General features: G+C 37.0%; 2 protein-coding genes across 2 annotated transcripts; both read right to left on the bottom strand.

Moving 5' to 3' along the window:
* Window positions 1-1,236: 1,236 nt before the first annotated feature.
* Window positions 1,237-2,711, bottom strand: LOC110379803 (uncharacterized). The gene is made up of 2 exons (XM_021339607.3): window positions 2,592-2,711; window positions 1,237-2,347 (listed from the first exon to the last, which is right to left on the bottom strand). The coding sequence occupies exons 1-2, from the start codon at window positions 2,610-2,612 to the stop codon at window positions 1,430-1,432; spliced, it is 939 nt and encodes a 312-aa protein (XP_021195282.3). The 5' UTR covers window positions 2,613-2,711; the 3' UTR covers window positions 1,237-1,429.
* A 7,995-nt stretch (window positions 2,712-10,706) lies between these two features.
* LOC110379811 (hornerin) lies at window positions 10,707-13,499 on the bottom strand. The gene is made up of 2 exons (XM_021339619.3): window positions 13,342-13,499; window positions 10,707-12,704 (listed from the first exon to the last, which is right to left on the bottom strand). Exons 1-2 carry the CDS (start codon window positions 13,351-13,353, stop codon window positions 11,202-11,204), a joined length of 1,515 nt encoding a protein of 504 aa, XP_021195294.2. The 5' UTR covers window positions 13,354-13,499; the 3' UTR covers window positions 10,707-11,201.
* Window positions 13,500-24,645: the final 11,146 nt, after the last annotated feature.

The following is a 24,645-nucleotide window of genomic DNA, read 5'->3' as shown; positions in this document are numbered from 1 at the left end:
GAGCTTCAGAGCTTAAGTGCAATATGTAAATCAGCTTATGCAAGTCCTTATTATTAAATAGCATTTAGAATATTAGCTTGCAATATTGCATACTAATATGGTTTAAAAGACATTTTGTGGTCAAAAAGTCAAGCTTCACCTTCAGTGCAAAACAATAAATTATAACATTATGACTCTTAAGTTAAATAGCCAAGTTTATATAGAAATGTAGCAGGGGTCTTTCTCGTTTGCTCGCACTGCCTCGTAATACATAATGTAAAGTAATAATTACTTCCCTATTTTAAGACCTACAAGAAACATTTATTCAGACATTATTCTACGTCTTAAACAAACTTTCAAAAACAACCAAGTGATTCATCATTGAAAACAAAACACAACCTAAAGTGTATGTTCTCACGTACTCATCATTACTTTTCACTCAGTGCAGTTACCAAAACCTTGCAACACATTAGCAACCAGCGGGAAAGAAAAATGGAGGGCGTGGACGAAATCAATTTGAAAGAACAACTGCAGTCGCATTATGCAAACGATTACTTGAAACCCAATAACAGATAGAAAGTAACACCCAGCTCGTATTGTGTTCTCAACAAATACGGGTAATATTGAAAGGAGAATTAATATTACCTCTGGGTACTCTGCCTACCATTGTACGGTCGGTTGGTTTGAATAGTGTAAACCATTCGGGTGAGTCCATCAAGCCCACTGTTCTCGAAGTTCGCAGTAAATTACACTGCAACAGTTGCGTACGAAAATCTTATATAATCTTGGGGAATTGTTTTGTTTGTATTTGATCTACATACCCGAATACTTAACACTGTCTTGTCATGGTTTCTGTTGCAAAAGACAAATTCATTCGTTGAGATTAATTGCATTAGTCACGCAAATTCATTTGATGGCGCAAAGCCTTCATCAGCTCATTCTGTGGTTGGTCATTAACTAATTTTCGCCATGATCTTAATACCGCATGTAAGATAAAACCTTCCTGCGTGGCCCGGGCCCGAAACTCTCTTTGGAATTAACTTTCATAATTTCCAGCTTGCAAAAAAACATCCTTAAAATGAGTAGACTTTCGCATCTTAGGATTATGAGTTAATAATAACTTCATAAGCTTCTTAACGGCGCCCACAAAATAGGCAGTAACAATGAAGCTAACATTAATATGCTCTACTTTTACTCACATATGCTTAGTCATTATTAAAAAGAGCAAAATTAAAAACATGATCAAAAAAACATGTAACATTTATTTCCGAACAAAAACCATTAACAATAAACACTGACAACAGAATAAATGTTTTACATTATATATGAACTAAATAACTAGAACTAAACAATCTCCCATTTGCAATAAATATCTGTGGTTAACGTAATGGCAACTATATGTCCATCTAATAACTATTTGGGTGCTACTTAAACACTTAAAGCTATATGGCTATAGTTTACCGTACGTATTACGACTAGCCGAATATGCACTCTTGTAGCTGGAGCTAGAATCAGACGGCGAACTATATTCACTATTGTGGGTAATATCATTATCCTCCTTCGGAACACTCTGAGATATGGGACCTTGCAACTTTTCATATTCAGACGACGATCCTTGCGGTACGTATTGAACATTATACTTGCTCTGAGAATTGGTGGGGTAGTAATTATAGAAGCTTTGCACAGGGTTTTGGTAAAGCAGGTTATTATATGGCGATGGATTTGGCTGAGCAAACAACAGCATAGTTGATGGCTGAGCTAAATAAGATCCACCAAGTGACAAAGGCTGGTAGTTAGGCACGTTGAAGTGTCCTTGAGGCAGCGAATTTATCAATGGATTCTGATGAGGACTTATCTGACTTGTAGGATTAGGAGAAAATAATTGAGGACCGTAAGGAACAATAGGCTGAGTTGAATAACTGGCCGGTTGCTGTACAAAAGCTAACTGAATATTACCAGTTGACTTAGAAGGAACTATTTGGTATTTGGACTGGTAACCAGGATTTGGCACGAAGTTCAGTGGTACGAACTGGGAAGTGGTCTGCGGGGGTAACAGGTTTATCTGGGGTTGTTGTTGAGTACTGTAAGAGGATGACGGTGTATCAGTTTGTGTATTCTGTGAAGTGTAGTATTGACTGCTTGCTTGACTCGGGTAGAAGGAATTCGGCGGTTGTGATTGATACGACGAGCCACCAGTCGAACTGCTTTGTGAACTAGGATTCTGTGTATAGATACTATAAGTATAATCCTGCTTCTGTGCTCCCGTAGGAATAGCATTTATACTGGTCCCCTTCCCAGCGTTCCGTTTCTTCTGTTCGTTGTCATCAACTTCGGTGCAGCTTACTAGTGCAGCGAAAGCGATGAAAATCTGAAATAAATTGCCATTCAAACAATCAATCATTGTCTTCGTACAGACATGAGGAAGCCAATCAATCAGCAGCCTCGTTATCGCAATACATATTTATTTCGCATCACACAATAAATGGCGAACGTTTACGTATGCTTCAACGAGTTATAAATTGCTTCAGAAGAAACGATCACACTCAACACGTATTTATCTGCTAGCAATTTGTACGTTTGTTAGGTTTTATTACGTAATGTAGAAAACTTACCAAAAGCTCCCATTTCGCCATTATGTGTAACGAATACAGCGACGCGTGTATGTGTGAATATATAATTACATTATTTACTTGAGGGGAAAACGCGTATTGCGAAAGGAAAAGTGTTGTATTCACCGGGGCGCGCGGAAAAGTGCAACACGGTATCAAGTTCATGCATTTATATGAGCCGCCGTGGACAACTTTCCTCGGCTCCAGATCACTGCGAGGGAAGTGACCGCTCGATAGGTCTTTGTCCTGTATTGGAACGTATCCAGTTTACTCTGATAGTGTCAGCTTCCTAGCGGCAGGCGGAAACGCGTTGCGTTCATACCTTCATATATCTCTCTAAAGAAGTCTAAAGTATTCGAGTTCGCTTTTAAAGGTGAATATTTTAAAATCGATATTGAAACATTGCCAATTAATGGAACGTGATTCACTATCGGTGAAATCTCTACGATTTATAGGCTCAGTTCGTTAAATCTCGATTCTCAATTGAGATGTAGGTACCACTAATTAAAAAACAAAGCAAAAAATTACAAATCGCCAACAAAACGAAGTTTTAAAAGATAACAATCTTCCAAATACTTAAGCTTAATCAAGCTTCTTACATAACGTTGTTTAACAATGCCCAGGCGATGCCGCAACGCCAACGAGATCATATCGATACAAATCGGTCTTCTAATCACAAATCGAACAAGTTCTAAGGAAACAATTCATTATCATCGTACCACGTCCAAGTAAAAGGGTTCGTATCTCACGAGCTTTCTACTGCACCGCGAATTAACTCTAATTGTGGGTAGCAGGTGGTACTAATGAAAATTGCAGAACACCACACCTTGGAGGTTGAACACTTGAAGGTTATATAACTTCAACACGTGTTATATTTAGCTCTGTAGGAAAGGAAGCAAAAAGGTTTCCTGTGTTCTTGTGTAAGTGGTTCACCTGAGTGGACTAAATTGTTCATGAATTAGATTCTATAAAACGCTGCCTTACAAGACATACTTATTCTTACTAAAGTTTTTTTTTTCATTCTTTCTCTACGTAAGGAAATGTTTTTAAGTCAAACAAGCTGTAGCCTTCGGTCAGACGCCTAAAATTATAACAAGTACATGATTCCATTACAGATGACATAATTCTCATAACACGATAACGATCTTGTATTTTATGAGTTCGACCTCGAATTGCCTATCGTAATTGATCGAGTGTCCGATTCAATCGATTGGAGATGTCCCCTGTCTATCAATTTGTAGGCTGTATGATTAATATGTTTTACGCAACTTCCGATAGGATATTAACACGATCATAAAATCAGTGTTTCTCAGCCCTGTACCGAGATTTATCTATACTTACCGGAAGATCACACTTAACTGTGAAGTCACATCCACCGTCATCAATCAATGAGAAATATAAAATCGTTGCTATTGATTAATTGGTTATTTTTATTTCCTTCATCCTAGTTTACATAATTCTTTTATATAACTTTTAGTAAGTAGGTTTAACTTTTAATTATTTTCTAATTAATCTACTACAATCCTACGTTTGTTTTCTTATTTATTCGCGTCATCATCTGTCTTACCTTTTCCAACTATATTGAGGTCGGCTTCCAATCTAGCTGGATGCAGCGAGTAAAGTGTCTTATGTACAGCGACTGCCTGTCTGACCTCCTCAACCCAGTTCTTTATCCATTCCCATATCTTATGTCCATAAGCGAATCTATACCTAAGTACTTTTCCATCAATCAGAACATGTTACGATCGAACTAAGTAGTAATTATGCGTTCGTAACATTCGCAAAACCCACGTGCATATCTACCTATTTGGCGTGCGCTCCCTTTCTTCAGCCTTGCAATGATTGCACCAGATACCACCATTATCTTTGTCCTAATGACTTTAATAGCGAAGTATTAGCACGAATCTAACAATGTGTTAGAAGCTGTAAATAGAGTTATTAAATCTATTTCGACATGATGCTAATCAGAATATAGATGTGTAATTCACGTTTGTTAATTAAGATGTCAATTGCTATACTTATTTGCTTTATACTTATCATATCGTGACTCAATAACGGGTAAAGATCGATCAATCAAGGTTTAGCCGTGGTTAACCGCTAAGCTAACCGTTAGGCCGCTAAGCTTAGATTGGCCAATCCGTGAGGGATAACCATTAACTCAACCATACTAACATGTACGCATTCACGAAAAAGTTCGACCCTGCTGGCATAATTATGAAACTCATGTAGGTACTTGATGTAAAAAATCTGCAAAAACCTTTTTCAGAAGCCTTTTTACCAGGGATTCAGCACCTTACAAACCACAGGGCCAGGGCCATAGTATGGTCAGATCAAAAGTTTGCTTCTGACTTCAGAAAAATTAATTGTACAAACGATTCTTGTTCAGAGCGCCATCTGTGGAGAATCTAAGGAAGCAATTTAATACGTATCGATCCTTTCACCTCACAGCGAATAGCTGCAGTCAGCTACCGTTTGATCGAATATGAATAAAAGTGAATACTTTTGATACTGTATAGATGGTGTTGTTGTGAATCACAAAAATACGAGTAGATAGATGTGAAGACTCTTTTGAAAACCGCCAAATATCGCCATAAGAGATTTCTAAACTTGGTATTTTTTAAATTTCCTGAAAACGTAAATTTAAGTTGTACTGCTTTAACAATTAACAAGAGACCAGACGGCATGTCGCTATTTCCGGGGAAGATGGGACTTTAGTGTGGGACGCGACCTGCGTCGACACTCTTGCGCCATCCCATCTTCCTAGAACTGCGTGTTGTGTTGGCTCCGCCGCTTCACAAGCAGAGGACCTCAAACGGCGCAAATATAGTATCGGGAATTACATGTTTGAGCCGTTTGGGGTTGAAACTCTCGGGCCGTGGTGGGGTCCGAGTGCTCAGGCGCTTGCGAAGGAAATTTCTAAGCGCCTTGTTGACACTTCTCGTGACCCAAGGGCTGGCTTTTATTTCGCACAGAGGTTGAGCATTGCCATCCAACGTGGCAATGATGCCAGCCTTCTGGGTACATTACCCGGTGACAGCGATGAGGAGCAATTTTTTGATGCAATGTACTAGTTTTAAGTTGTGTATATAAGTTTATTTATAATTTTTAAAATTAATGTAAATATTATGTAAATACTTCAAATAACAATAAAGAAACTTATTGGGACGTTACATGTAAAAAAAAAAAAACAATTAATACCAATAGTAGTAACTATTATATAATCTGTGCCAATAGGTATAAACCTCAACTTAATTATTTACCTAATTTTCATTTTGGAACACTGGGCATGTCGTTGTGTTACAACTGCTACTGCTGCGACTGCTGGTATGCGTATACTTAAAATATGACCGAGCATGGCAGTCAAAATCTACAGGGTTGTGTAGCAAACAAGGTAGAGCAATCCTTTAGCAATACCTCGGGTAGACCCGGGAATTGAAATAATTCACCAAGCACAGTAAAGATAACGACAAAACCCTTCTAGGTAACAAAACTCCAGATGTAGAAATATTTGTCTGAATCACAATACTACAATAAATTCCATTTTATTTTGTAAACAGGAACTTCACCACTTAGTGAAAAGACAATCTATTTTGTATGAAACTGGCTGTAGGTACTGTATTTCCTTAGTGCTTGAACTTAATGTCAACTTAAAGCTAGATTACGATGAAGTAAGCGTGAACAAGTTATCGTAAGTAGACTTCCAGTAGAGATTTATTATTCAACTTTATATGACACGAGCTGTTTCCCGCAGTTAGATAAATGGATAGAGAGAAATTATGCACACCACTTGGTGACGGCGGTGCACGCTGGTGTCTTGTCCTTCCACTATATATATTTTTTTAATAATATAACCAGTGCTATTTCATCGTGTATGCCTTAGATGCAGTCAAGTATATACTTACTTTATGCATTTTATCATACATATCTTTATGCAATTAATCATAGTTTGTTAAACGTGACTTGTTGTATAAGCAGATCTATTTTCACCGACAAGATAAAAATCCATTTTTCATAAAATAACTGTTTGCTTAAAAGATATAGAACGTGAAAATTCATAGTAACCAGAGTGGTTTTAAGAAAACGGAAAACTGACGTTTATGTTATCCGTAAACTTAGGCCTCAATAGTTTTAGCTGGTACTCATGGAATTAATAGACTGGACATGGAATAATAATTACAAATTACATTAGGAAATGAAGCGCATTTCCCTTATAATAAAGCCCTGTCTATCATACACTATGTTATTATGCGTACAATTAATGCCTCTATCACTGACGGTTTGATTGCATTAGCGTAACTACAGCTCATAAAGCTGTATGTTACTCATAGTATACAGGTTTACGTTTCTTCAGGAAGTATTATAAAGTCTAATTATGAAATTAGGTACTCAGATTGGAAGGGTAATAAATAGAGTTTATTTCTTATCAAGGCTTTCTGACATCTAGGTATTGAGAGAGCACCTGTGTAAGCAGATATGCTTGTGCACTATAGGACCTGTCTTGATCCCTTTCGAGAGTAGCTCCTGCTGTTGAAAACCTACTAGCTTTAACGTTAACCAAATGCTGAAAGAAGTTATGTTACTTATCTCTAGCAAAGAAGACACAATTCAATTACCTACTGTATTCAACGAGTAATTCATAATTAATACTAAAATGAACACATCGTAATGCAAATTATATAGAACCGATGTAGATTCTATGAATGCGAAAAGTAATGCGGAAAGCACGCATGCCTCAATCAGTTGATTAAGAGATTATCTATAACATGTTTAATTATTTAATTACTATGAATACAAACACTCAACGCATAAACAAAGCAGACATTTTTAAAGTCGAGCTACAAAATGAGGTGATTCACTTTTTACATGAGATTAAAGAAATCAAGTTCCTTGATTGTTTTTAACTCAAGAAACACTCTTACGTCAACAGTCTAGAAAAGGTCTTAGGTCAGGAATTCTCTGATCTGTGACCCAACAGGAATCAGGAAATCTGGATCAATCTAGCAGCCTGCTTTTGCAAGCTGAACTACTTATAAGAGGCTAACTATATTGTGCATATTATAGTCCAAGATACCTCAGTTGACAGTTAACAGACTTGTACTAGCTTAAGATAACTTAACGATACAAGAAAAGACGATAAACACGATAATAATCAGTTACATTGAACTTCATCACCAATACCGGGTGCATTAAACCGTGTCGAGGTTAAACCACGTTTTACGCAAAGCATCAGTTAACGTTTTTTCTCAAGCCATTAAACGTTCCGTGCGATCAAGCTGTAAAATCAAAGGTGATTTATTAGCGGATAGAATAAACGCTATGTTATTGCCAGCAATTCGCACATAATACTAATCAGTTGGTTAGCTCGGAAAATTGCGTTATTGGTTTTTAATTTGTTTCTGAACTGAAGCTTTTATGTACATATTGTGGAAATATTTACTTATTCTATAAAATATGTATAAAGTTTAAAAAAAAAAAAAACAACCAACGATTTAACTCCCAACCAAATCAACCTCAAGTCTATCTGAACACCTATTTTATAAACCACCTTATCGGATATCAGAGCCTCTGCCCAAATTAAAATTTTCCTTTACGCATGGCAGATAACGAGTTAAGGGTTTTTTTTTAAAACTAAGAAAACAAAATAAATACTCATTTACCAACATAACCATTCAAGCGCGACAGAATTAAGTTAGTCGGTCAATCGGACCGATATTGTTTATTTATAGAGTCGATCTGGCATAACTGAACAATCTTGTAAGATGCCAGTGACATAATTTTAAGATTTATCATGGGCATGCTCGATTAATCTATAACAGTGGTTCTTAACCTTTTTGACATGAGGGACCACTTTACTAAAGTTTGTCTTGCCGGGGACCACCTCATCGGTTTACCTAAATTAGCACTCATTTCTTTAATTATTTATAAAAAAAAACTGAATTTTTGGGTCAGTTCTACTCAAAGCTAAACGCATGTCGGCAGTTGTGTAGGTAAGCAAATGCAAATAAAGTAAAACTCACGTATGTAGTTCCAAACGCGCGAGCGAAGCGAGCGCGAAATTTTTATCGGACTTAAACCAAAAATTACGTAAAATTTTGCCCAAACGTACTTAACGTTTTGTTTCTTGACAAATGCAAAAATAAGGGCCATAATATACTTTCTGAATACGCGAGCGAAGCGAGCGCGAAATTTTATCGGACTTAAACTAAATATTACGTAAAATTTAGCCCAAACGTACCTACTTAACTTTTTGTTTGTTGACATATGCCAAAATAAGGGCATATAGTTTCTGAATACGCGAGCGAAGCGAGCGCGAAATTTTTATCGGACTTCAACCAAATATTACGTAAAATGTAGCCCAAACATACATTTTCATGAATGGGGGGACTAGGTACGACACACCCGATATACGTCCATGCGAAAACATTTGCTCGCAATTATAAGTCTAAATTATAAGCTAAGCTTCGCGGACCACTTGGAATGCCTCCAGGGACCACCAGTGGTCCGCGGACCACCGGTTAAGAACCACTGATCTATAAGTTATGCATGCACAGGTACCAAGTAGTAATCACCACAGTGTGTTATAGGTACGATTTTACTACAGTGAGTAACATGCCTTCTCCCTGAAAATCCATCTTAATTCTTTCATATACCTCCCAAAGTTTAAAACACGCATTAAAATTCGCTGTACAAGTTCTTATTTTTATTTTTTTTATGATATTCAATGTGAAGTAAGTGTAACTACTGCGCATGGCTATAGGTAGTATGAAAATTCCAGGTTCGTGAATAAGGAAACTTCAACCTGTCGAAACATCAACTACATACGTATCAGTAATAAATTACTATGATATCAATCTAGCACAAGGTAAACAAAGAAATTAATAAGCAGATATGCGTTAAATAAATAAATAAACAGCTATCGTTTATTTTTTTCCAATAATGTTTATATTTTTGTTTTGACTACGCATAAGATTACTGTACAAAAGAATCTGCAACAAATGGAACAGAGATGATGATCTTAAAATTTCGATGACTCTTCATTCATAAACAAGAAAACTCAAACACAGTTTAAATTGAAGTCTAATTTTTGAAGAAGAATTTGTTACGAGGAGTCATAAAACCACTTCCAAAACCGAAATACCTTGTTATACAACTTCTTTATGACATGCACACATTATAAACCAAGAAAAACAGTTCTTGCACAATGCAGGTACAACATCTGAACACAACAAAGTGCCGAATATATCTCGAGGATCTTCACACGCAAGAATGTTAATATTGTGACAAACAACATCATTGTGCTCACAATAGAAATCCAGATTCCATCAACAGCACTCAGAATGCATAATACCTAGGTGGCAGTTAAAACGTGAGCCGTTGCGTAAGGACTTTAGCGTTTAAGAATTCGGAAGTGAATGCAGTTCGCTTCCATTCTGACAGTACATGTTCCTTCGACCATGAAGTATTAAGTAACTGTTTACACAAAGCCTACAATAACAACCATTATGCGTTAAGTGTCATACAACACGTAATATTCATGATCTGCTCTTAATCGATCATCTTCTGGGCATGTTATGTGCCGTTTTCATAAAACTATAACAATGTTCAAGTAACAACAGTCATGTGAATCGCCCCACTTTTATAAGGACTATTGTTTGGTGGATATTATGTAACAGAGATTTCATAATAGGTACGAACGGATATAATCTGTCTTGCCAATGTTTAGGCTAGGTCGTTCACCTACTTGTTCCTACTGCTACCGTTTTAATTAGATACTAATGTTCTACTTTCTCGACAGTTCCGAATCAAGATCCGGTCTGATATTAATTGAGAGAGAACCTATTGCTCAATCAGCCGAATGGTCAACTAGCTCAGAACATAGTGCTGTTCGATCGAGTCATTACGCGGAAATAGCCCGCGACAACGCCCGTCGGCCGGTATTAGGCTTATTTCAATTTCCTATAGTACTTTCATATGAGTGAAACTGGCGATGCGCGCCAAGTGCCGATTACTCAAGCAGTATCATGTTTCCTGTGGAAGTTACGCTCTCTGAATGATTTTTCCACTCCATAGTGTCCAGCTATTAACATGATGTGTTGAGTCAGGGAAAATGAAAGTCAATTATTTTATTGGTATTTTATTATAACAATAACAACCATAAAAACTAAAATTATAAAATAATAAATAGACAACCTAAACTATTTACTATATTTACAGAAATTCACGTCGTCACACACAACAGTCTGAAGCGGTGATTGTTTGGATTAGATGTGGATAACGATTCGATATTGTTATTTCTAAGAAAACAAGTTTCTAACCAGTCTGCGATGTAAGATATCAAGCTGCATGATTATACAAATTATACACATGTTACCGAAAAGAAAGCACACCGACGAGATAACCAAAACACGACACGTACGCGCTGACGCTCACGGTGAGAATCAAAGTGCTCGCCCGCACAGTTAATTAGCGGAACGTACGCAAATAAATAGTACCAAGAGCAATACTTTCGCTCATACACACCATGCAATCATTCGCACCACGCCTACACCCAACACACCCCTCACACGATACTGTGAACTACTATTTACACAAAACTATTTGCAACAATTTATTTTAATGAGCACGTGGCTTCAATTCTTCGCTGTATTTAATGGTGTTGTATGTAGTCTCACTGGCCGCGCCGTAAGTATCTTTCGGTGAGTAAAGGGAACTTGATCCCCCAAAGTTGTATTTAGGGCCAGATGAAAACGAACTTAGAGAGCTGTGGCTGGAAGCAGGCGCTCTGTACGATGAGCCTCCTTCTCCGAAACTGCTAGGAGAGGAGTGGTGGTGGTGTTTAGCACTGACGTAATAAGGTTTGTTGGAAGAAGCTGCGTGAGCATTGTTGGAATATGAGGAGGAAGGGAAGCCATATGTGGTTCCGGGAGGAGCTACGTGTCCTGACGAGAAAGCGCTTGCACTCTCTAATCCTTCACCTTTAGTTGTCTGGTAAACAGGAGCAAGGAATTTAGACGATCCGCTACCAAAACCTTGAGCGCCTCCAAAGCTGACACCATGACCGCTTGAGCCGAGGGATAGGGAACCGTGACCAGCTCCGCGGAAACCACCAAAAGATGGGGCTCCATACGATCCAGAGAGACCAGACAAACCGTGGCTAGATAAAGCCTGAGTTTCTCCACTCTGTATAGATGAACCTAAGTAAGAAGATGGCTTGAAGGAAGTTTTACCGGGACCAGCATAGCCGCTTAAGTGTTTGTAAGAATTGCCGAAGGAGTGACCAGTTCCACCAAGACTGAGCCCTGATCCAAGGTTATGTCCGGATCCACCGAAGCTGTGGCCGGTACCACCAAGAGTAAGTCCCGATAATGAGTGGCTGCCTCCTCCAAGTCCTCCGAGGGAAAGAGATCCAGCATCGCCTAAAGAGTGACCAGAGTTAGGTGTTCCATATGACTGTGCAGGAGCGCTGTTAGACTGGCTGTCGGTGGGAGTGAACAGGACTGGGCCAGTGGAGTATGAACCCAAACCCTTGGTACCGGCGGAGTATGCAGGTGCACTAGACAACTGTTGCTGCAATTGCTCAGAGAGAACAAACTGCTGTTGCTTAGGAGCTGCGTATGAGAATTGTGGGAAGCTGTATTCTTGACCACCTTGTTGGGCACCCTCAGCTCCCTGGTGGAACTCCGCTACTGTGGTGGAAGGCTGCAGAGAAATTCCTCCGGCGTGTAGGCTACTGGAAAGCTGACTCATTAACTGAGAGAGGTCACCGGTTGAAAACGCACCACCGTGGGTGGGCTGCAGAGTGATGGGAGGCAACTGGATGTTTCCGTGACCGTTGGGAGTTAGCTGGGACAACCCGTCGGCGGAGTATTGCAACTGTCCGCCTGATCCTTGTCCAAAGCTGTAGCTGGGCTTGGCTCCTCCGATGCTGTAGCCTGCGCCGACGCTGATTGAACTGGCGTCGGCCTGACCGTGGGATGCGGGCGCCTGGAAGCTGAGCGAGGCGTGTCCAGGCGAGCCGAAGCTCACCAGCGCCTCACGTTTATCCTTCGGCTCTTCCACCTTCTTTGCCAGAACAGCCCATGACGTCGAAACACACAACAGTGTGGTGAAAACGACCTGCAACAGATAAAAAATAATTACACACTTTCATCTAGATAGTTATCGGTGCAACGAGTTAAGCGAAATGGTAACAATTATAATGATAATATTTAACGCAGAAGTAATTCCAAAACGGGTTTCCAAATAGTGCGGTCGTGCAAGTGCAAGTTTAACGACAACCCGCATCGCAATGTTCATATTTACGCCCACATTATAAAAAATTTCACTTTCCCACTTTTACTTTAAATATTTTATGTTTCTTGTAATAAAATATTGCAGTGGAGGCTCATCAATGACTTTAAATGTTTATAGATATTTTTGAAAGAGCACAAACTATCATATAATCATAATCTTAATAGCCTGTAAGTTTTATTACAAAGACAGCTGTAAAATAATTTTATACAATAACAAGTTGCACTTAAAATCGTTAAAGTTAATGTTGGGAATATTCATTTGATTCGTTGAGTATTTGCTGAAAAATAATTTATAACTTAATTTTCAATTTTATATCCTTTTCTATTAAGTAGAAAAATTAATTATTATAACCGCACTAAAAAATCCTTAGTCCTTAAAATCCAAAGCAAGTTGCACTCGTATCCTCAACATCCACAAAACACTTAAATCTAATGCACTTTTCCACAAAACGCGAACTCACCGTGAATTTCATTTTAGACGCTTATTTAATATACTCGTCGCGTAGATGAAACTAAATCACTTCACAATGTTTGGAGCACAACACAAACAAGTATCTCCGTGTATCGGTCGGCCTCCGTGAACAGCCGCCGAATTCGTAATGTGATGTCGCTGTGTTTTCACCGAATTTATAAGAGAGCGATCGGTGGCGCGCACCCGACTAACGGAAGGGTAAAAGTGTATCGGCGAACCCTTTCACTGCACCGACTGAAAGAATGGGACCGAGCCACTGAGCTTCCGAACCCAACAATGAGGTAATAGAAACCGGAAGCGTTGCGTCACACCCGATCACGGTTTGATGCACTTATCGACACAGATGTCATACGAACTGGAGTACTGTATTCGACCTCATTACAACAATTGGAGCTCGTTTTTGAGTTTGGAAAACAATTTAAATATTCATTCGAATTTTGAATTGCTTAAACGTTCGAGCTTTGATTATGATCTGCATCTACAGCTATATTTTTGCATTGTCTTAAGTTTTCATATTTATTTATAGTTTGAGTCGAGTTTCAAAGATTACAATACAATGCAATATTTTCATTTTGCACGCTCAGTTAATATATGTTGGCATTGTAAAAGCTCAATGACCTATTTTCCTATATATTTAAATACAACCTGCCAGAGGTATTCAATAAACTGTCGTACATAATGTTACTTTCATTCCAAGACGTAACGTGCTCATTATAATATACTTACTCCAGTTAATTTAACTTGTAATGAAGTTGTTAGATACATTCATTATTTCGGTCTAGCAAGTACAGAATTTTAATTGAAGAGTATTTAGTGATCAACATCAAAAAAGTATGCATCCTTTTACTGAAATTGACCATAGAGGTCTGTACAGACTTTTATCATTCAATTATCTAAAAACCAAAAGCAACTTTCATTTGTTTTTAAAGCTATCAATATAGTTCCGTACGGTATTTACATCAGTCACGACTTGGGTATTTAATATAAAGCCATAAAGTTAACGTGCAAGTTTATGTCTGTGCCACAGACTACTGAACTGAGACCGAATGCACTTTCGATCATTGATGTAATTTGTACGCGAGATGAACAGTCTGCTATGTAAAGTATTTGTAGCTATGCATCGTATGTAGTCGCGTGGTCACCGATTGGTAGAGAGTCTTGTTTCGATGTCTCATCTTCTTTGTATGATCGGATTTTTAATTCGACATATTAGTCAGACTGAGATGCCCAATTTTAAAATGTCGATCGTCGTTTAGTTACGGCTTTTTACGTTTTAAAAGTTTATTTAAAAGAGACTTTTCTTTCATACCTGTAACAAGGATATGACGGTCCTTGTTTTTTCTGGAACATTCAACGTTAGTCATTTCTACCTTAAAAATATCTGTACCAATTAATCGTACAGTATCTAAAGAAAATAAATAGAGTAAGTCAATGTGTCTAAAATTACTACCAAACCTAAGAAAAATATCGCTTTAGCGAACAGTCGTTGAAGAAAAAGTATCCCTTGAAAATTGAATACCTATGTACAAAGTTGAATCCATCTGTCCATTTTCTACATGGTAGGCTATTATTTAAAACTTAGGATTCCTCACACGACCGCGTTTACGCGAACTGTGCATTTGTCGCTTTTCACATCTGATCTTCGTCGTCAGATAGTTGAAGAATCTTTGTCATTTCCTCCGATTCAATCTGGACTTTCTCTATGTGCAATTTTAAAATACGAACACATCATTAAACAGCGTACTGAATAATTATTATTTATTGACATAATAGCTAGTTTATTATTTACCATATTATTATTCAATACATGTCATAAAACCTTGTAAGAACATACCTGTTTCGTTTTATTGTGTTCTCATGAAGCGATCAGAAATATTGTGCTATTGAATTCGAAAGTGACTTTTATTACTCAGATAATTATTGTATGATTATATTTATTATGTGCGGTGTTATGTTGTGTTATTTTGACAACGAACACTAATAGCTCTATTGTTGAGCACTTTCATGTGTTCCTACAAAGTGGTCACCACGTCTGCTACGGCCCAAATTACGACTATTACATAAAACAAGACCATTGTACTCGCGATCTGACATTGATCGTAAATTCCAAGTATTGTTTTGTCGTGACAAAAGTAATTGTAAGACAGCTTCAATTGAAAACTTATAAATATTGATCTTGTTTTCATAACACGATTGGAAGATGTACAAATGATAGCTTGGATAACGTGTCTTCAGAAGCATGGAGTAACTCGTTATGACAAGATGTTCTACTCTAGTCTACTTACCAAAAACCGATCGACTCTTGTAGCTGTTACTAAGCTATGCGAACCTCATAAAGTATGAGGACGAAGCAGCCCCGGATCTTCAATTTTTTTTAGGCGGGGCAAAAACTGAAAAATGCCGCCCCGCCTACCTACTTATGTTTATTTTCACCAATGAAAGTCACTTTTTTGTAGGTAAAGGACTTAAAAAAATGTGTCCAAATCATTGTAGGCTCAAACTGTTGGCCAAGTTATGAAAGTCGAGACAGATGAATGTACACAAAAAGTTAATAAGTTATAAAAAGCGCTGTAAAGTAACAAGCAGGCGGAAGCGCATTTAACATTGCGCGAGCGAAGCGAGCGCGAAATTTTTTGAGCCTATGACACAAAATTACCTGATCAAGTACATTGTCAAGTAACGAATTTTTTAAAAATATTTGTTTGAAGACTTACAAATTAAACTGGGAATTATGTACAAATAAAAATAAACCGTGATTAGAGCGAATGCCATTTGTGTTCGTTGATTCGGGCGTCAATAAAAATAATAAACCATCAGAAAAATAGCACACACATTGTCATTTAGCCGCGAGCGTAGCGAGAAATTTTTCAATTAGTTGGAGGATGTTAAAAGTGAAAAATAATCTAAATGATCAATTAAAAGTATCGTGATACGATGGAACTTCCTTATCAAACGGGTGTAATATCATTGAAATTTCCTGGAGATGGGGCGTCCCGCGGCGCCCTGAGAGAGGCGCCGGGTTATTCGCACACAGTGCCGGTTTGAACTCTACCAGTGCCCTGGGCGAGACATATATGTAGTTGTCGATTGCGCGAGCGAAGCGAGCGCGAATATATTGTTACCAAGTCAAAGCAAAAATTACGTAAAATGTAACCCAATCGTACATAATTTATTGCTTGTTGGTGAATGCAAAAACATGGGAACATGGCTTCTGATCGCGCGAGCGAAGCGAGCGCGAAATTTTTTGTTATATTTTAGAACTCAAAACAAAATTACTTAAAATGTAGCCCAAACGTACATAACTCTTTGTTGGTGTTGGCGCCTATGTATTAAAATTTTGGGACTTAAAGTAGTACCGTAAATAAGGAAACTAGAAGTTACTTTCTTATTAATAAAAGAACATTAAAAACGACGCTACCTTTTTACCTTTTTGAAAAATAAAAACAACTGTAAAGTGAAGCAAGCCCGAAAATGTTTGAGTTTTGGATCACTAAAATGCCTAAACATATATAATAAAAGGAGACTAGACTATGAAGTGAAGAAGCCGCGAGCGAAGGGAGCGCGAATTTTTTTGAGTATTGGGACATTAAAAGTAGCTGTATATGACAAAAAACTTAAGTGTAAAGAAGAAGCGAGCGAAGCGAGCGCGAAAATTTTTGAGTTTTGGGACATTAAAGTAGTGTTTGTTCGAGAATTTCTCAAATTTAACGCGGAATTTAACACAAATTCGCTTCAGCGCCCCTGAGCCCGTGGCGCCCGTGTTATTCGCACACCCTGCACCAAGGTTAAGACAGCCCTGATGCTATCCATATATTTGGATACAGTTCTTATAAGTTACGATCTTTGATGAAATTTAAAACAAAAATAGGAGTAATATTGTGATCAGGGATTGGTTGGGGGCCCCTGGGGCGCCCCCTATATCCGGCGCCTTGGGCCGTCGCCCAACCGCGCCCTACCCTAAAACCGCTACTGTTCGCACAACTGCACCAAACTGTACCATAGGTTAAGACGGCCCTGATGTAGGATTTAAAATCAGGCAGCCGCCTGATTTTGCCGCCCCCTGAATTTGCCGCCCGGGGCATGGGCCCCGGCTTGCCCCCCCCTAGATCCGGGGCTGGGACGAAGAGACCGAACATATCTTTGCGTTTACTTACGGTCTTTCACCTACCAACACTAAGACATGTAGTATCTTAACCACTCAATAAGGAATAATAAATTCCTATATAAAAGTCCAAACAAAGCTATTAACAAGTTCCTATAAGGCACATATACAAACTTTACGGTTATTATATGATAATTACAGATATTCAGTGGTAAGGCACTGCGTTTATTTAGCGTGTGCAATAAGCCTATGATATAATAAAAACATTATTCCGTGTGAAGCTATTTAGATTATATATGTGTTGCATGAATATTTGTTACGCGTGCACATAACGTTATGTCGCGGATAATAATAAAGTCTATACATAAATAATAATACGCACGATTTTATTCAACTAGTTTTGCAATGAATTTTCAGTAGGTACTTATTTTATAACAAGGAAACGGTTTTGTATGTTGATACTTATCAACTATCAATCCATTATAATTAGAATCCTGAGCGATAGCGAGGGAATCAAAAGAGCACAAGGTGAAAAATCTTTGCACTCGAGTGCAACACGTAACTTTTCATCCCACCTCATCGAGGAAATTACTAAACTCAAAAAAATAAAATGGCACGCACGTCGCACATGGCAAATTAAAAAGATGTAGGTACCTATAAAATTTATTTATGCAAAAACTCAGTTTAAAAATGTAATGAGATTAAAAATCGACCTCAAAACAATAAAAAATAATTATTTCATCCCACTTCATCGAGGAAATTACTAAATGCAAAAAAAAAACAAAATGGCGCGCACATATGAGTATCAAACTAAAAAGAAGTATATACCTATTAAAGTTACCTAATTTATTTGAAAACTCAGTTTAAAAATGGAACGAGGTTAAAAATATAAGTAAAAACAATAATAAAAATTACTTAAATATTTGAATAATTATTATAAGCAGTATTTTATTTGTTTAATATGTATTTGTTTGAAAAGTCTTATCAAGATTGTCACGCAATGGAGTCACATATTGCACACGATGTTCTAAATTCAAATCACTTTGCCGCTCTAGAGGATAAAAACGGCTTTTGTGCTCAGATATCAAAGGGTAAAACTACTCTTTCCGAGATGGTGGGATGAAAAAACATTTTAACATACTGAAAACTGAAAGATTACGTACAACGGCGTGCGTTACAAAATCATGCTTGGTAGTCAGTTAATAATTACGATTTTGGAGACTCTGTAGGGAAATAATCCGTAAAAAACCCTGCCAAGAAAACTTACTTAATAAGTGACGTTAGACGACAGGACATGACGATCTTAAACTTGTAATTTAACATATTTTCTTGTAACTTCCGTCTCTAATTCAAGTGTCAAGTTCCCCATATAACAATAACGGCATACACGCTACTAAGTAATTCACACATTGTATATAAACGATATTACTTTCTCATGGTTATGTGAAAATATCTCACTCATCTATTTTGTACGTTTGGCACATGAATGGGACAAGTTAAGTCCGATATAACGTAATCGACTTTGTACCAAAACCATTGATTGCCTCATTTTCTTTTTGTCAATACTACTACTGAACTTCATTCCCATCGGGAATGATCAATTCAATTTTGCCGTCCCATCGGGTTATGAGAGTGAAGGAATAGGGAGTGCACCTGTGTCTGCGCAAATGCTGGTGCACTGTAATATGACCTGCACGGCTGGATGATCTCCTTAAATGAGAACAGCCGCCGCCGCCGTGGCTGAAATCGACCGTGGACGCCATTATTAATTGAACTTAATATACCTACCACTATTAGATATATTACGTTCATATTGTCGCTATTTTTCTTCTCGTTCGTCGTCGAAGACAGTGAGAGTGAAAACAATTGAGAATCGGCTCAGCCAGCGTCGACTCGTGACAAAAGCAAACAATGGTAGGTTTAGGATTAGGATTTCCATCCACCGATAAGGTACTTACTAACGTTACACTAAGGACAGAAACTGCATTAAGCATGGTTGAATGAAAGATAAGCTCTATCAAATACCTTTCTTTTACGGAAAATCATCAAATGCCCCGCTGTGGGTTAGCAGCGTGAGGGAGTGTCAGACTTACTAAAACCCATCACGTTCATGGAATGAACTCAGGTATTTAGGTCCTTAATTATTCCCAATTACTTAATTCCTGGGCCTCAAGTCTTTCATAAATCAACGGCCAAAATATCATAACTACGTAAGAGTGACCAGTCAGTAACCCAATTCTCACACCATAACACATGCCATTGTTGAGTCATCGAATTCACATAAATAATATTGGCAGGAACTTTCACTCATAAATTCTGCGACCAATCCCTTTGACATGCGAAGTGATTAGGAAATTCTTGATTATGGCACCGCAAGATAATAAGATCCGTAAAATTATAAATTCGATAGGAAACTTATAATACGAAGATATAGGCTCAAAATAATACAATTAATCTCTTGTTCAGAATCCTACGAAAGTTTATACGGTTCTTACGGATCAAGATTTTTTACTGATTATGTTATCAAATTAATCACGCGGTGTAAAATGTTAGTGCAAAAGTATAATGTAGATAAAAAGGTTTACTTATGCTACGTTAACTTAAATGTCTACATATATTCGCAAGCAGTAAGCGTAGTTAAACGGATTTTATCTATTTACAGCTGTCAATTTGAATTTTAATCGTATGTGCAATGGTGTGTTTATGAGCTGCTTAGAATAGCTAGATACTTATACCTATTTGGTTATAATTTTAAGCGAGTAGGTAATGACTGTTAACTGCACTTTTTAATCTACGGATAAGTACCTACGACAAAAAATATTATAACAGACAAATAGGCGATCATGTCTTGAATTGCATTACTATCTACTTTATTTTATTTTCAAACCGAGATACTTGGTCATCCATTAAATTGAAATACTAACGAACTATGTAAAGAAACATGATTTTTTTACGCTTAGTAGATATTACTCTAATCAAATCATCAATTACATAATACTACCTATTCAAGAAAAATTACGAAAATTAGGACCAAAAACATTTTTTCTTTTTATTACTCCAAACTTTCCACGATATTTTTGTTTTCTTTGAATTTGCATAAGCACTAACGTTGTCAAAAAAAGTAGAACATAAAATGCCGCTGGACATAAATGTTTCATTAGTTACATAACAAAAACATGACTATGACAACCAGTCAGCGTATACTTAGATGAAACTTTTCACTTTTATCAGAACTTCCCACAGATATACTGGACTAAGTCGAACTGTTACAATGAACTTAATATGTACCTATATGCATAGATACCATTATTCAACGAAAGCGGTAATGCAAACTCTATGCAGATTGAAATAATTCTAATCTCTTTGGTCGTGAACGCAGCTATTTCGATCCAATCATTCATTCGGCATCGCATTAAAAAAAATGGGCGCAGCAACTGGAATTCAAAAAAGGAACATTATGCAAGAAGAATAGAAAAAGTATCAATTTCCATAGTTCCATTATGTCTTCGTCATTTTATACCGATGATGGTGTAACATCCGATCTCAGACTGACGTCATCTCCTATTTCTATTCCTTGTCTGTTAGAAAGCGGTTACTGGAATACCTGTTAGTCATGCACCGATTCTTAATATACAACATTTTGTTTATTCAATTATTCATTAAGTTTTGCACGACTTAGCAGCCATCGACCTACATTGGCTACTGCAAGTTGACCGGTTCAATGGTTGTGGATAAGCACGACGTCGAAATTCACGCATGTAGCTTTCGTCCTAAATTTTTTATCGTTGTTTGTATTTAATTTTCAATTAAGAACATCCGTGTAACATTTCAGGGTCATTACTTTTTATTAATTTGTTTGTATGGTCTCTCAAAGTAAATGATCTTAATAACAAGTTTCTTGGCACTTAACTTTCTTGATCTAGTTTCGTTCCTAGTTTCGTCAATGTCACTGAAAACAGAACAAAGCAAAAAATTAACTTAACACACAAATAAAATAATGTATCCATATAATACATGAGTATCTACATTAGGAGAATTGCTTACAATCCTTTACCATAAAACGAAAACGTCTAGTCATGTCTTCAATTCAAAACTTTCTGCAAGTTTTCATTTCCGTGAATGAATGAGTACAAAGTTCTTAATTAGTGAAGTTCAACTTCTCAATCAATTACGAAACCAAACACAGTGGGAGACATTGGAGGCAGGTTATTCACAAAATCGTGCGTAAAATGTCACATAGCTGAGTCATCATTAGTTAGGGTTTCTCGACGATCTCTGTAGAAGAAAGTAAGATGAGACGCTTGCTACTGTGGGTATAAGTTGTACTTGTAATCGATAAGTTTAAGAACGAGCAGTAAGTAAGTAATTCAATTTAACAACGTGTAGTCATATGAAGTTAAATTACCACCTAAGTTACCAGCTGTAAAAAATACCTTGAAAGTACACTCCATACCTTCCTACTTACCTACCTATCTCCCATTTATCGAAGTATCTTTATAAGGTCTTCATTAACAGGTGTGTAAGCTACAAACCAAGAAATGCATTAAATAACACGTTATTGAATATTACTTTATTAAACCGATCCCTCGATCAAAGTTAACGGCTTTTATCTCGTATCTCGTGGAAATTATGATATCGATGCGAATCTAGGTCATATTTAAATATTGAATCCAAATGAATACGCGTTTAATTGTAATTTGATGTCATTCAAGGTGATAAAATGTCGATCAATCAGTGCAATTATTTCTATCTTGATTGAATTAAGTTGCTGTTTATTTGAGTCACATTTTAGTTGTACATAGGTAGTGCCTATATTTGTCTAACAAGTTGTATTCCGTTTTTTTTTTCGTGTGAATTAAGCCCTATTGTTGTCTTCTAAAAAGAAGTTTTCATATTTTGGCATAAACATAATATTTTAATAAATACTTTTTCGGTGATATATTGATCGATGTGCGATTGTGCTAGCAAGTTACATCTGTAGTGAAAGGATATTATCCAATACAAGATACTTAAGATTTTATAACTACACGACTCATAGTAGATAAAATAAGGCACAACTATTTATACTATCTTCTACTATCTTATCTAACAAGTAACTAGCAGAGTAACACCCTTCGACCAAACAGATTGCTTTGCGCTCTCTACGCATGGTTGCATATAGTACTATAGCTTTATCTAGTGCATAATTATTTTCAGAGTTTTTGCAGTAACGCATGATTATGTTAGAAATGTTTTAGAACTATTTTATTTATTATAGAGACCTACTTTCTACGAGGAGTGCAGTGCAATTATATTCGAATTTCCTATCTTTTTCCGACGGTGATTAATACATAAAAGTTTGGTAATACAATGGCAATCCCACACATTATGCGGGCTTATTTATTTATTTTGTTTTTATGACTTCTAATTTTAATAGTTCTTGTAAAATACACAAACTATAACTTAACTTACACATAAAAACGTTTAGTTCATAAAACAACTAAAGAATTGAACTATGCACAAAAGGCAGTAAAAGAAAAAAGAGTTGCAGAAAAAATGAGGCCAGTTTTTACATTAAGGAGATTGCGAGATTTTCCGGTTTTTAAGCATTGTACCTCCTTTAAAGAAGTCATTGTAAAAACTGTATAAACGGAAGAGTTATCAGATTCATAAAGATTTGAGAACTTACCTACCTTTTATTACTTCCATACTTGATAATGTTAACTATCTTCGATTTACAACAAGAGCATTGACATATCGCCACCGTTACTAATTTTATATAAGAGGTTACATCGATGCACGCCTTTCGAAAGCCGTTCTAAGACTTACGGAGTCCTCTCATTATGATGTAACTGGATAAGACGTGGGACCAAGGGCCTGATGGTGACGTCACAGCATTCTCTTTGTTCCTTCCTGAATGTATCACGCGTGGTAGGTCGCGGAACGAACGTCAGGTGACGTCTTGTGTTATGTAATAAGTATGTAGACCCACCGAGCCATCTGTTCAGATCAGCGCTGAGCGAACTTTGATTTGATGCTGCCATTTTATAACATGGGAAGAAGAAATCAAGGGACTGTCTTTCAAATGAGTCTGCAATAGCAAGTCCTCAACTCGTAGGAGTATCATGGCACGTCCTTATATCTGTTACTTTTTGCAGTAACGGTAACATTAAATGACGTAGCAATAAAGTTTATTCTATTTTTTAAGTAGCCTGTTTTTCAGTGTATTTGCTTAGATTTCCCAAATCTGTATCTCAAATACACTATGGCAACCTTCGCAGTAGACTCAGTGGGTCTACACGTGACTCATTGGTGTTATGTGATAGTAACGAACACGAGTGGTAATGGGTTTCGCGATTTCTTGAGAACTTTAATGGCAGGCGGGTGGATTCCATTACCCTAGATGTAAAAAAAACTGGTTTTTAGAGGAATACCTCTTCCTACTTCGTTAAAGAGTGATTTTATGTTATTTTTGTCATTGAGATTAATGCTAGAAAAAGTTAACACAGATGACTTAACGAAAGTCTAATAATTATATAAAATTTTAGTAAGCGGATATTTTTGCACGTTACATATTGAACTTGCAAATAAAATAAAAATATCTCAAATTCTACTAATTAACGAGTAAATAAAATCATACTGTCTTTTAATTTAATTTAATTCTCCAATGTGTTACCAAATGAGATTGTCAGTTATGTCGGTCGCAAAAGCAAGTTTTTAAGTCTCTTGTATTCTTTTATTTTTCAAGACTGACCACTTTTACTATCTCTAGCGACCACACTGTTACGATCGGTAAGATTTATATCATTTTATACCAAATTACATTATATTATATAACACGTATAATAAAGAGTACCTTTATAGCGAGAATGGCAAAAAAACACTGATTAAAATTGGTTGTCCCCTTTCGGTTGTATTGATTTTATTTTGGTTCTGATCAAATATTTGTGCGGGTGAATTGGTTTGTATACTTCTGAAACTATAAGAGAGTGTGTCGTCAACACAATATTTATTTCATTGTCAATATACACGATATGTACATATGTACATCCACATTGCCATGTAGAATTTTTATTCCTTTTCAAAAATTTCAATGTAAAATGAATCTGAGATCTGGCTATACACTGAGTCATTGTTCTTGCCTTACATAATCTTGGAAGCACGTGCTCGGACAAGTCGCCATCTCTGTTTTACACTGGCATTGGTAGATGG

The sequence above is a fragment of the Helicoverpa armigera genome, chromosome 16 (assembly GCF_030705265.1).
Source record: "Helicoverpa armigera isolate CAAS_96S chromosome 16, ASM3070526v1, whole genome shotgun sequence".
Taxonomy (NCBI): Eukaryota; Metazoa; Arthropoda; class Insecta; order Lepidoptera; family Noctuidae; genus Helicoverpa; species Helicoverpa armigera.
The sequence above is the reverse complement of the archived record's forward strand: the minus strand, read 5'-3'. Positions and strand labels throughout refer to the sequence as shown.

Bases quoted from the DNA above. Each gene is read 5' to 3' on its own strand.
- LOC110379803 (XM_021339607.3), bottom strand. From the start codon at position 2,612: ATGGCGAAATGGGAGCTTTTG. The intron at 2,348-2,591 runs GTAAGTTTTCTA...AATTTATTTCAG, and splicing joins TGGCGAAATGGGAGCTTTTG to ATTTTCATCGCTTTCGCTGC.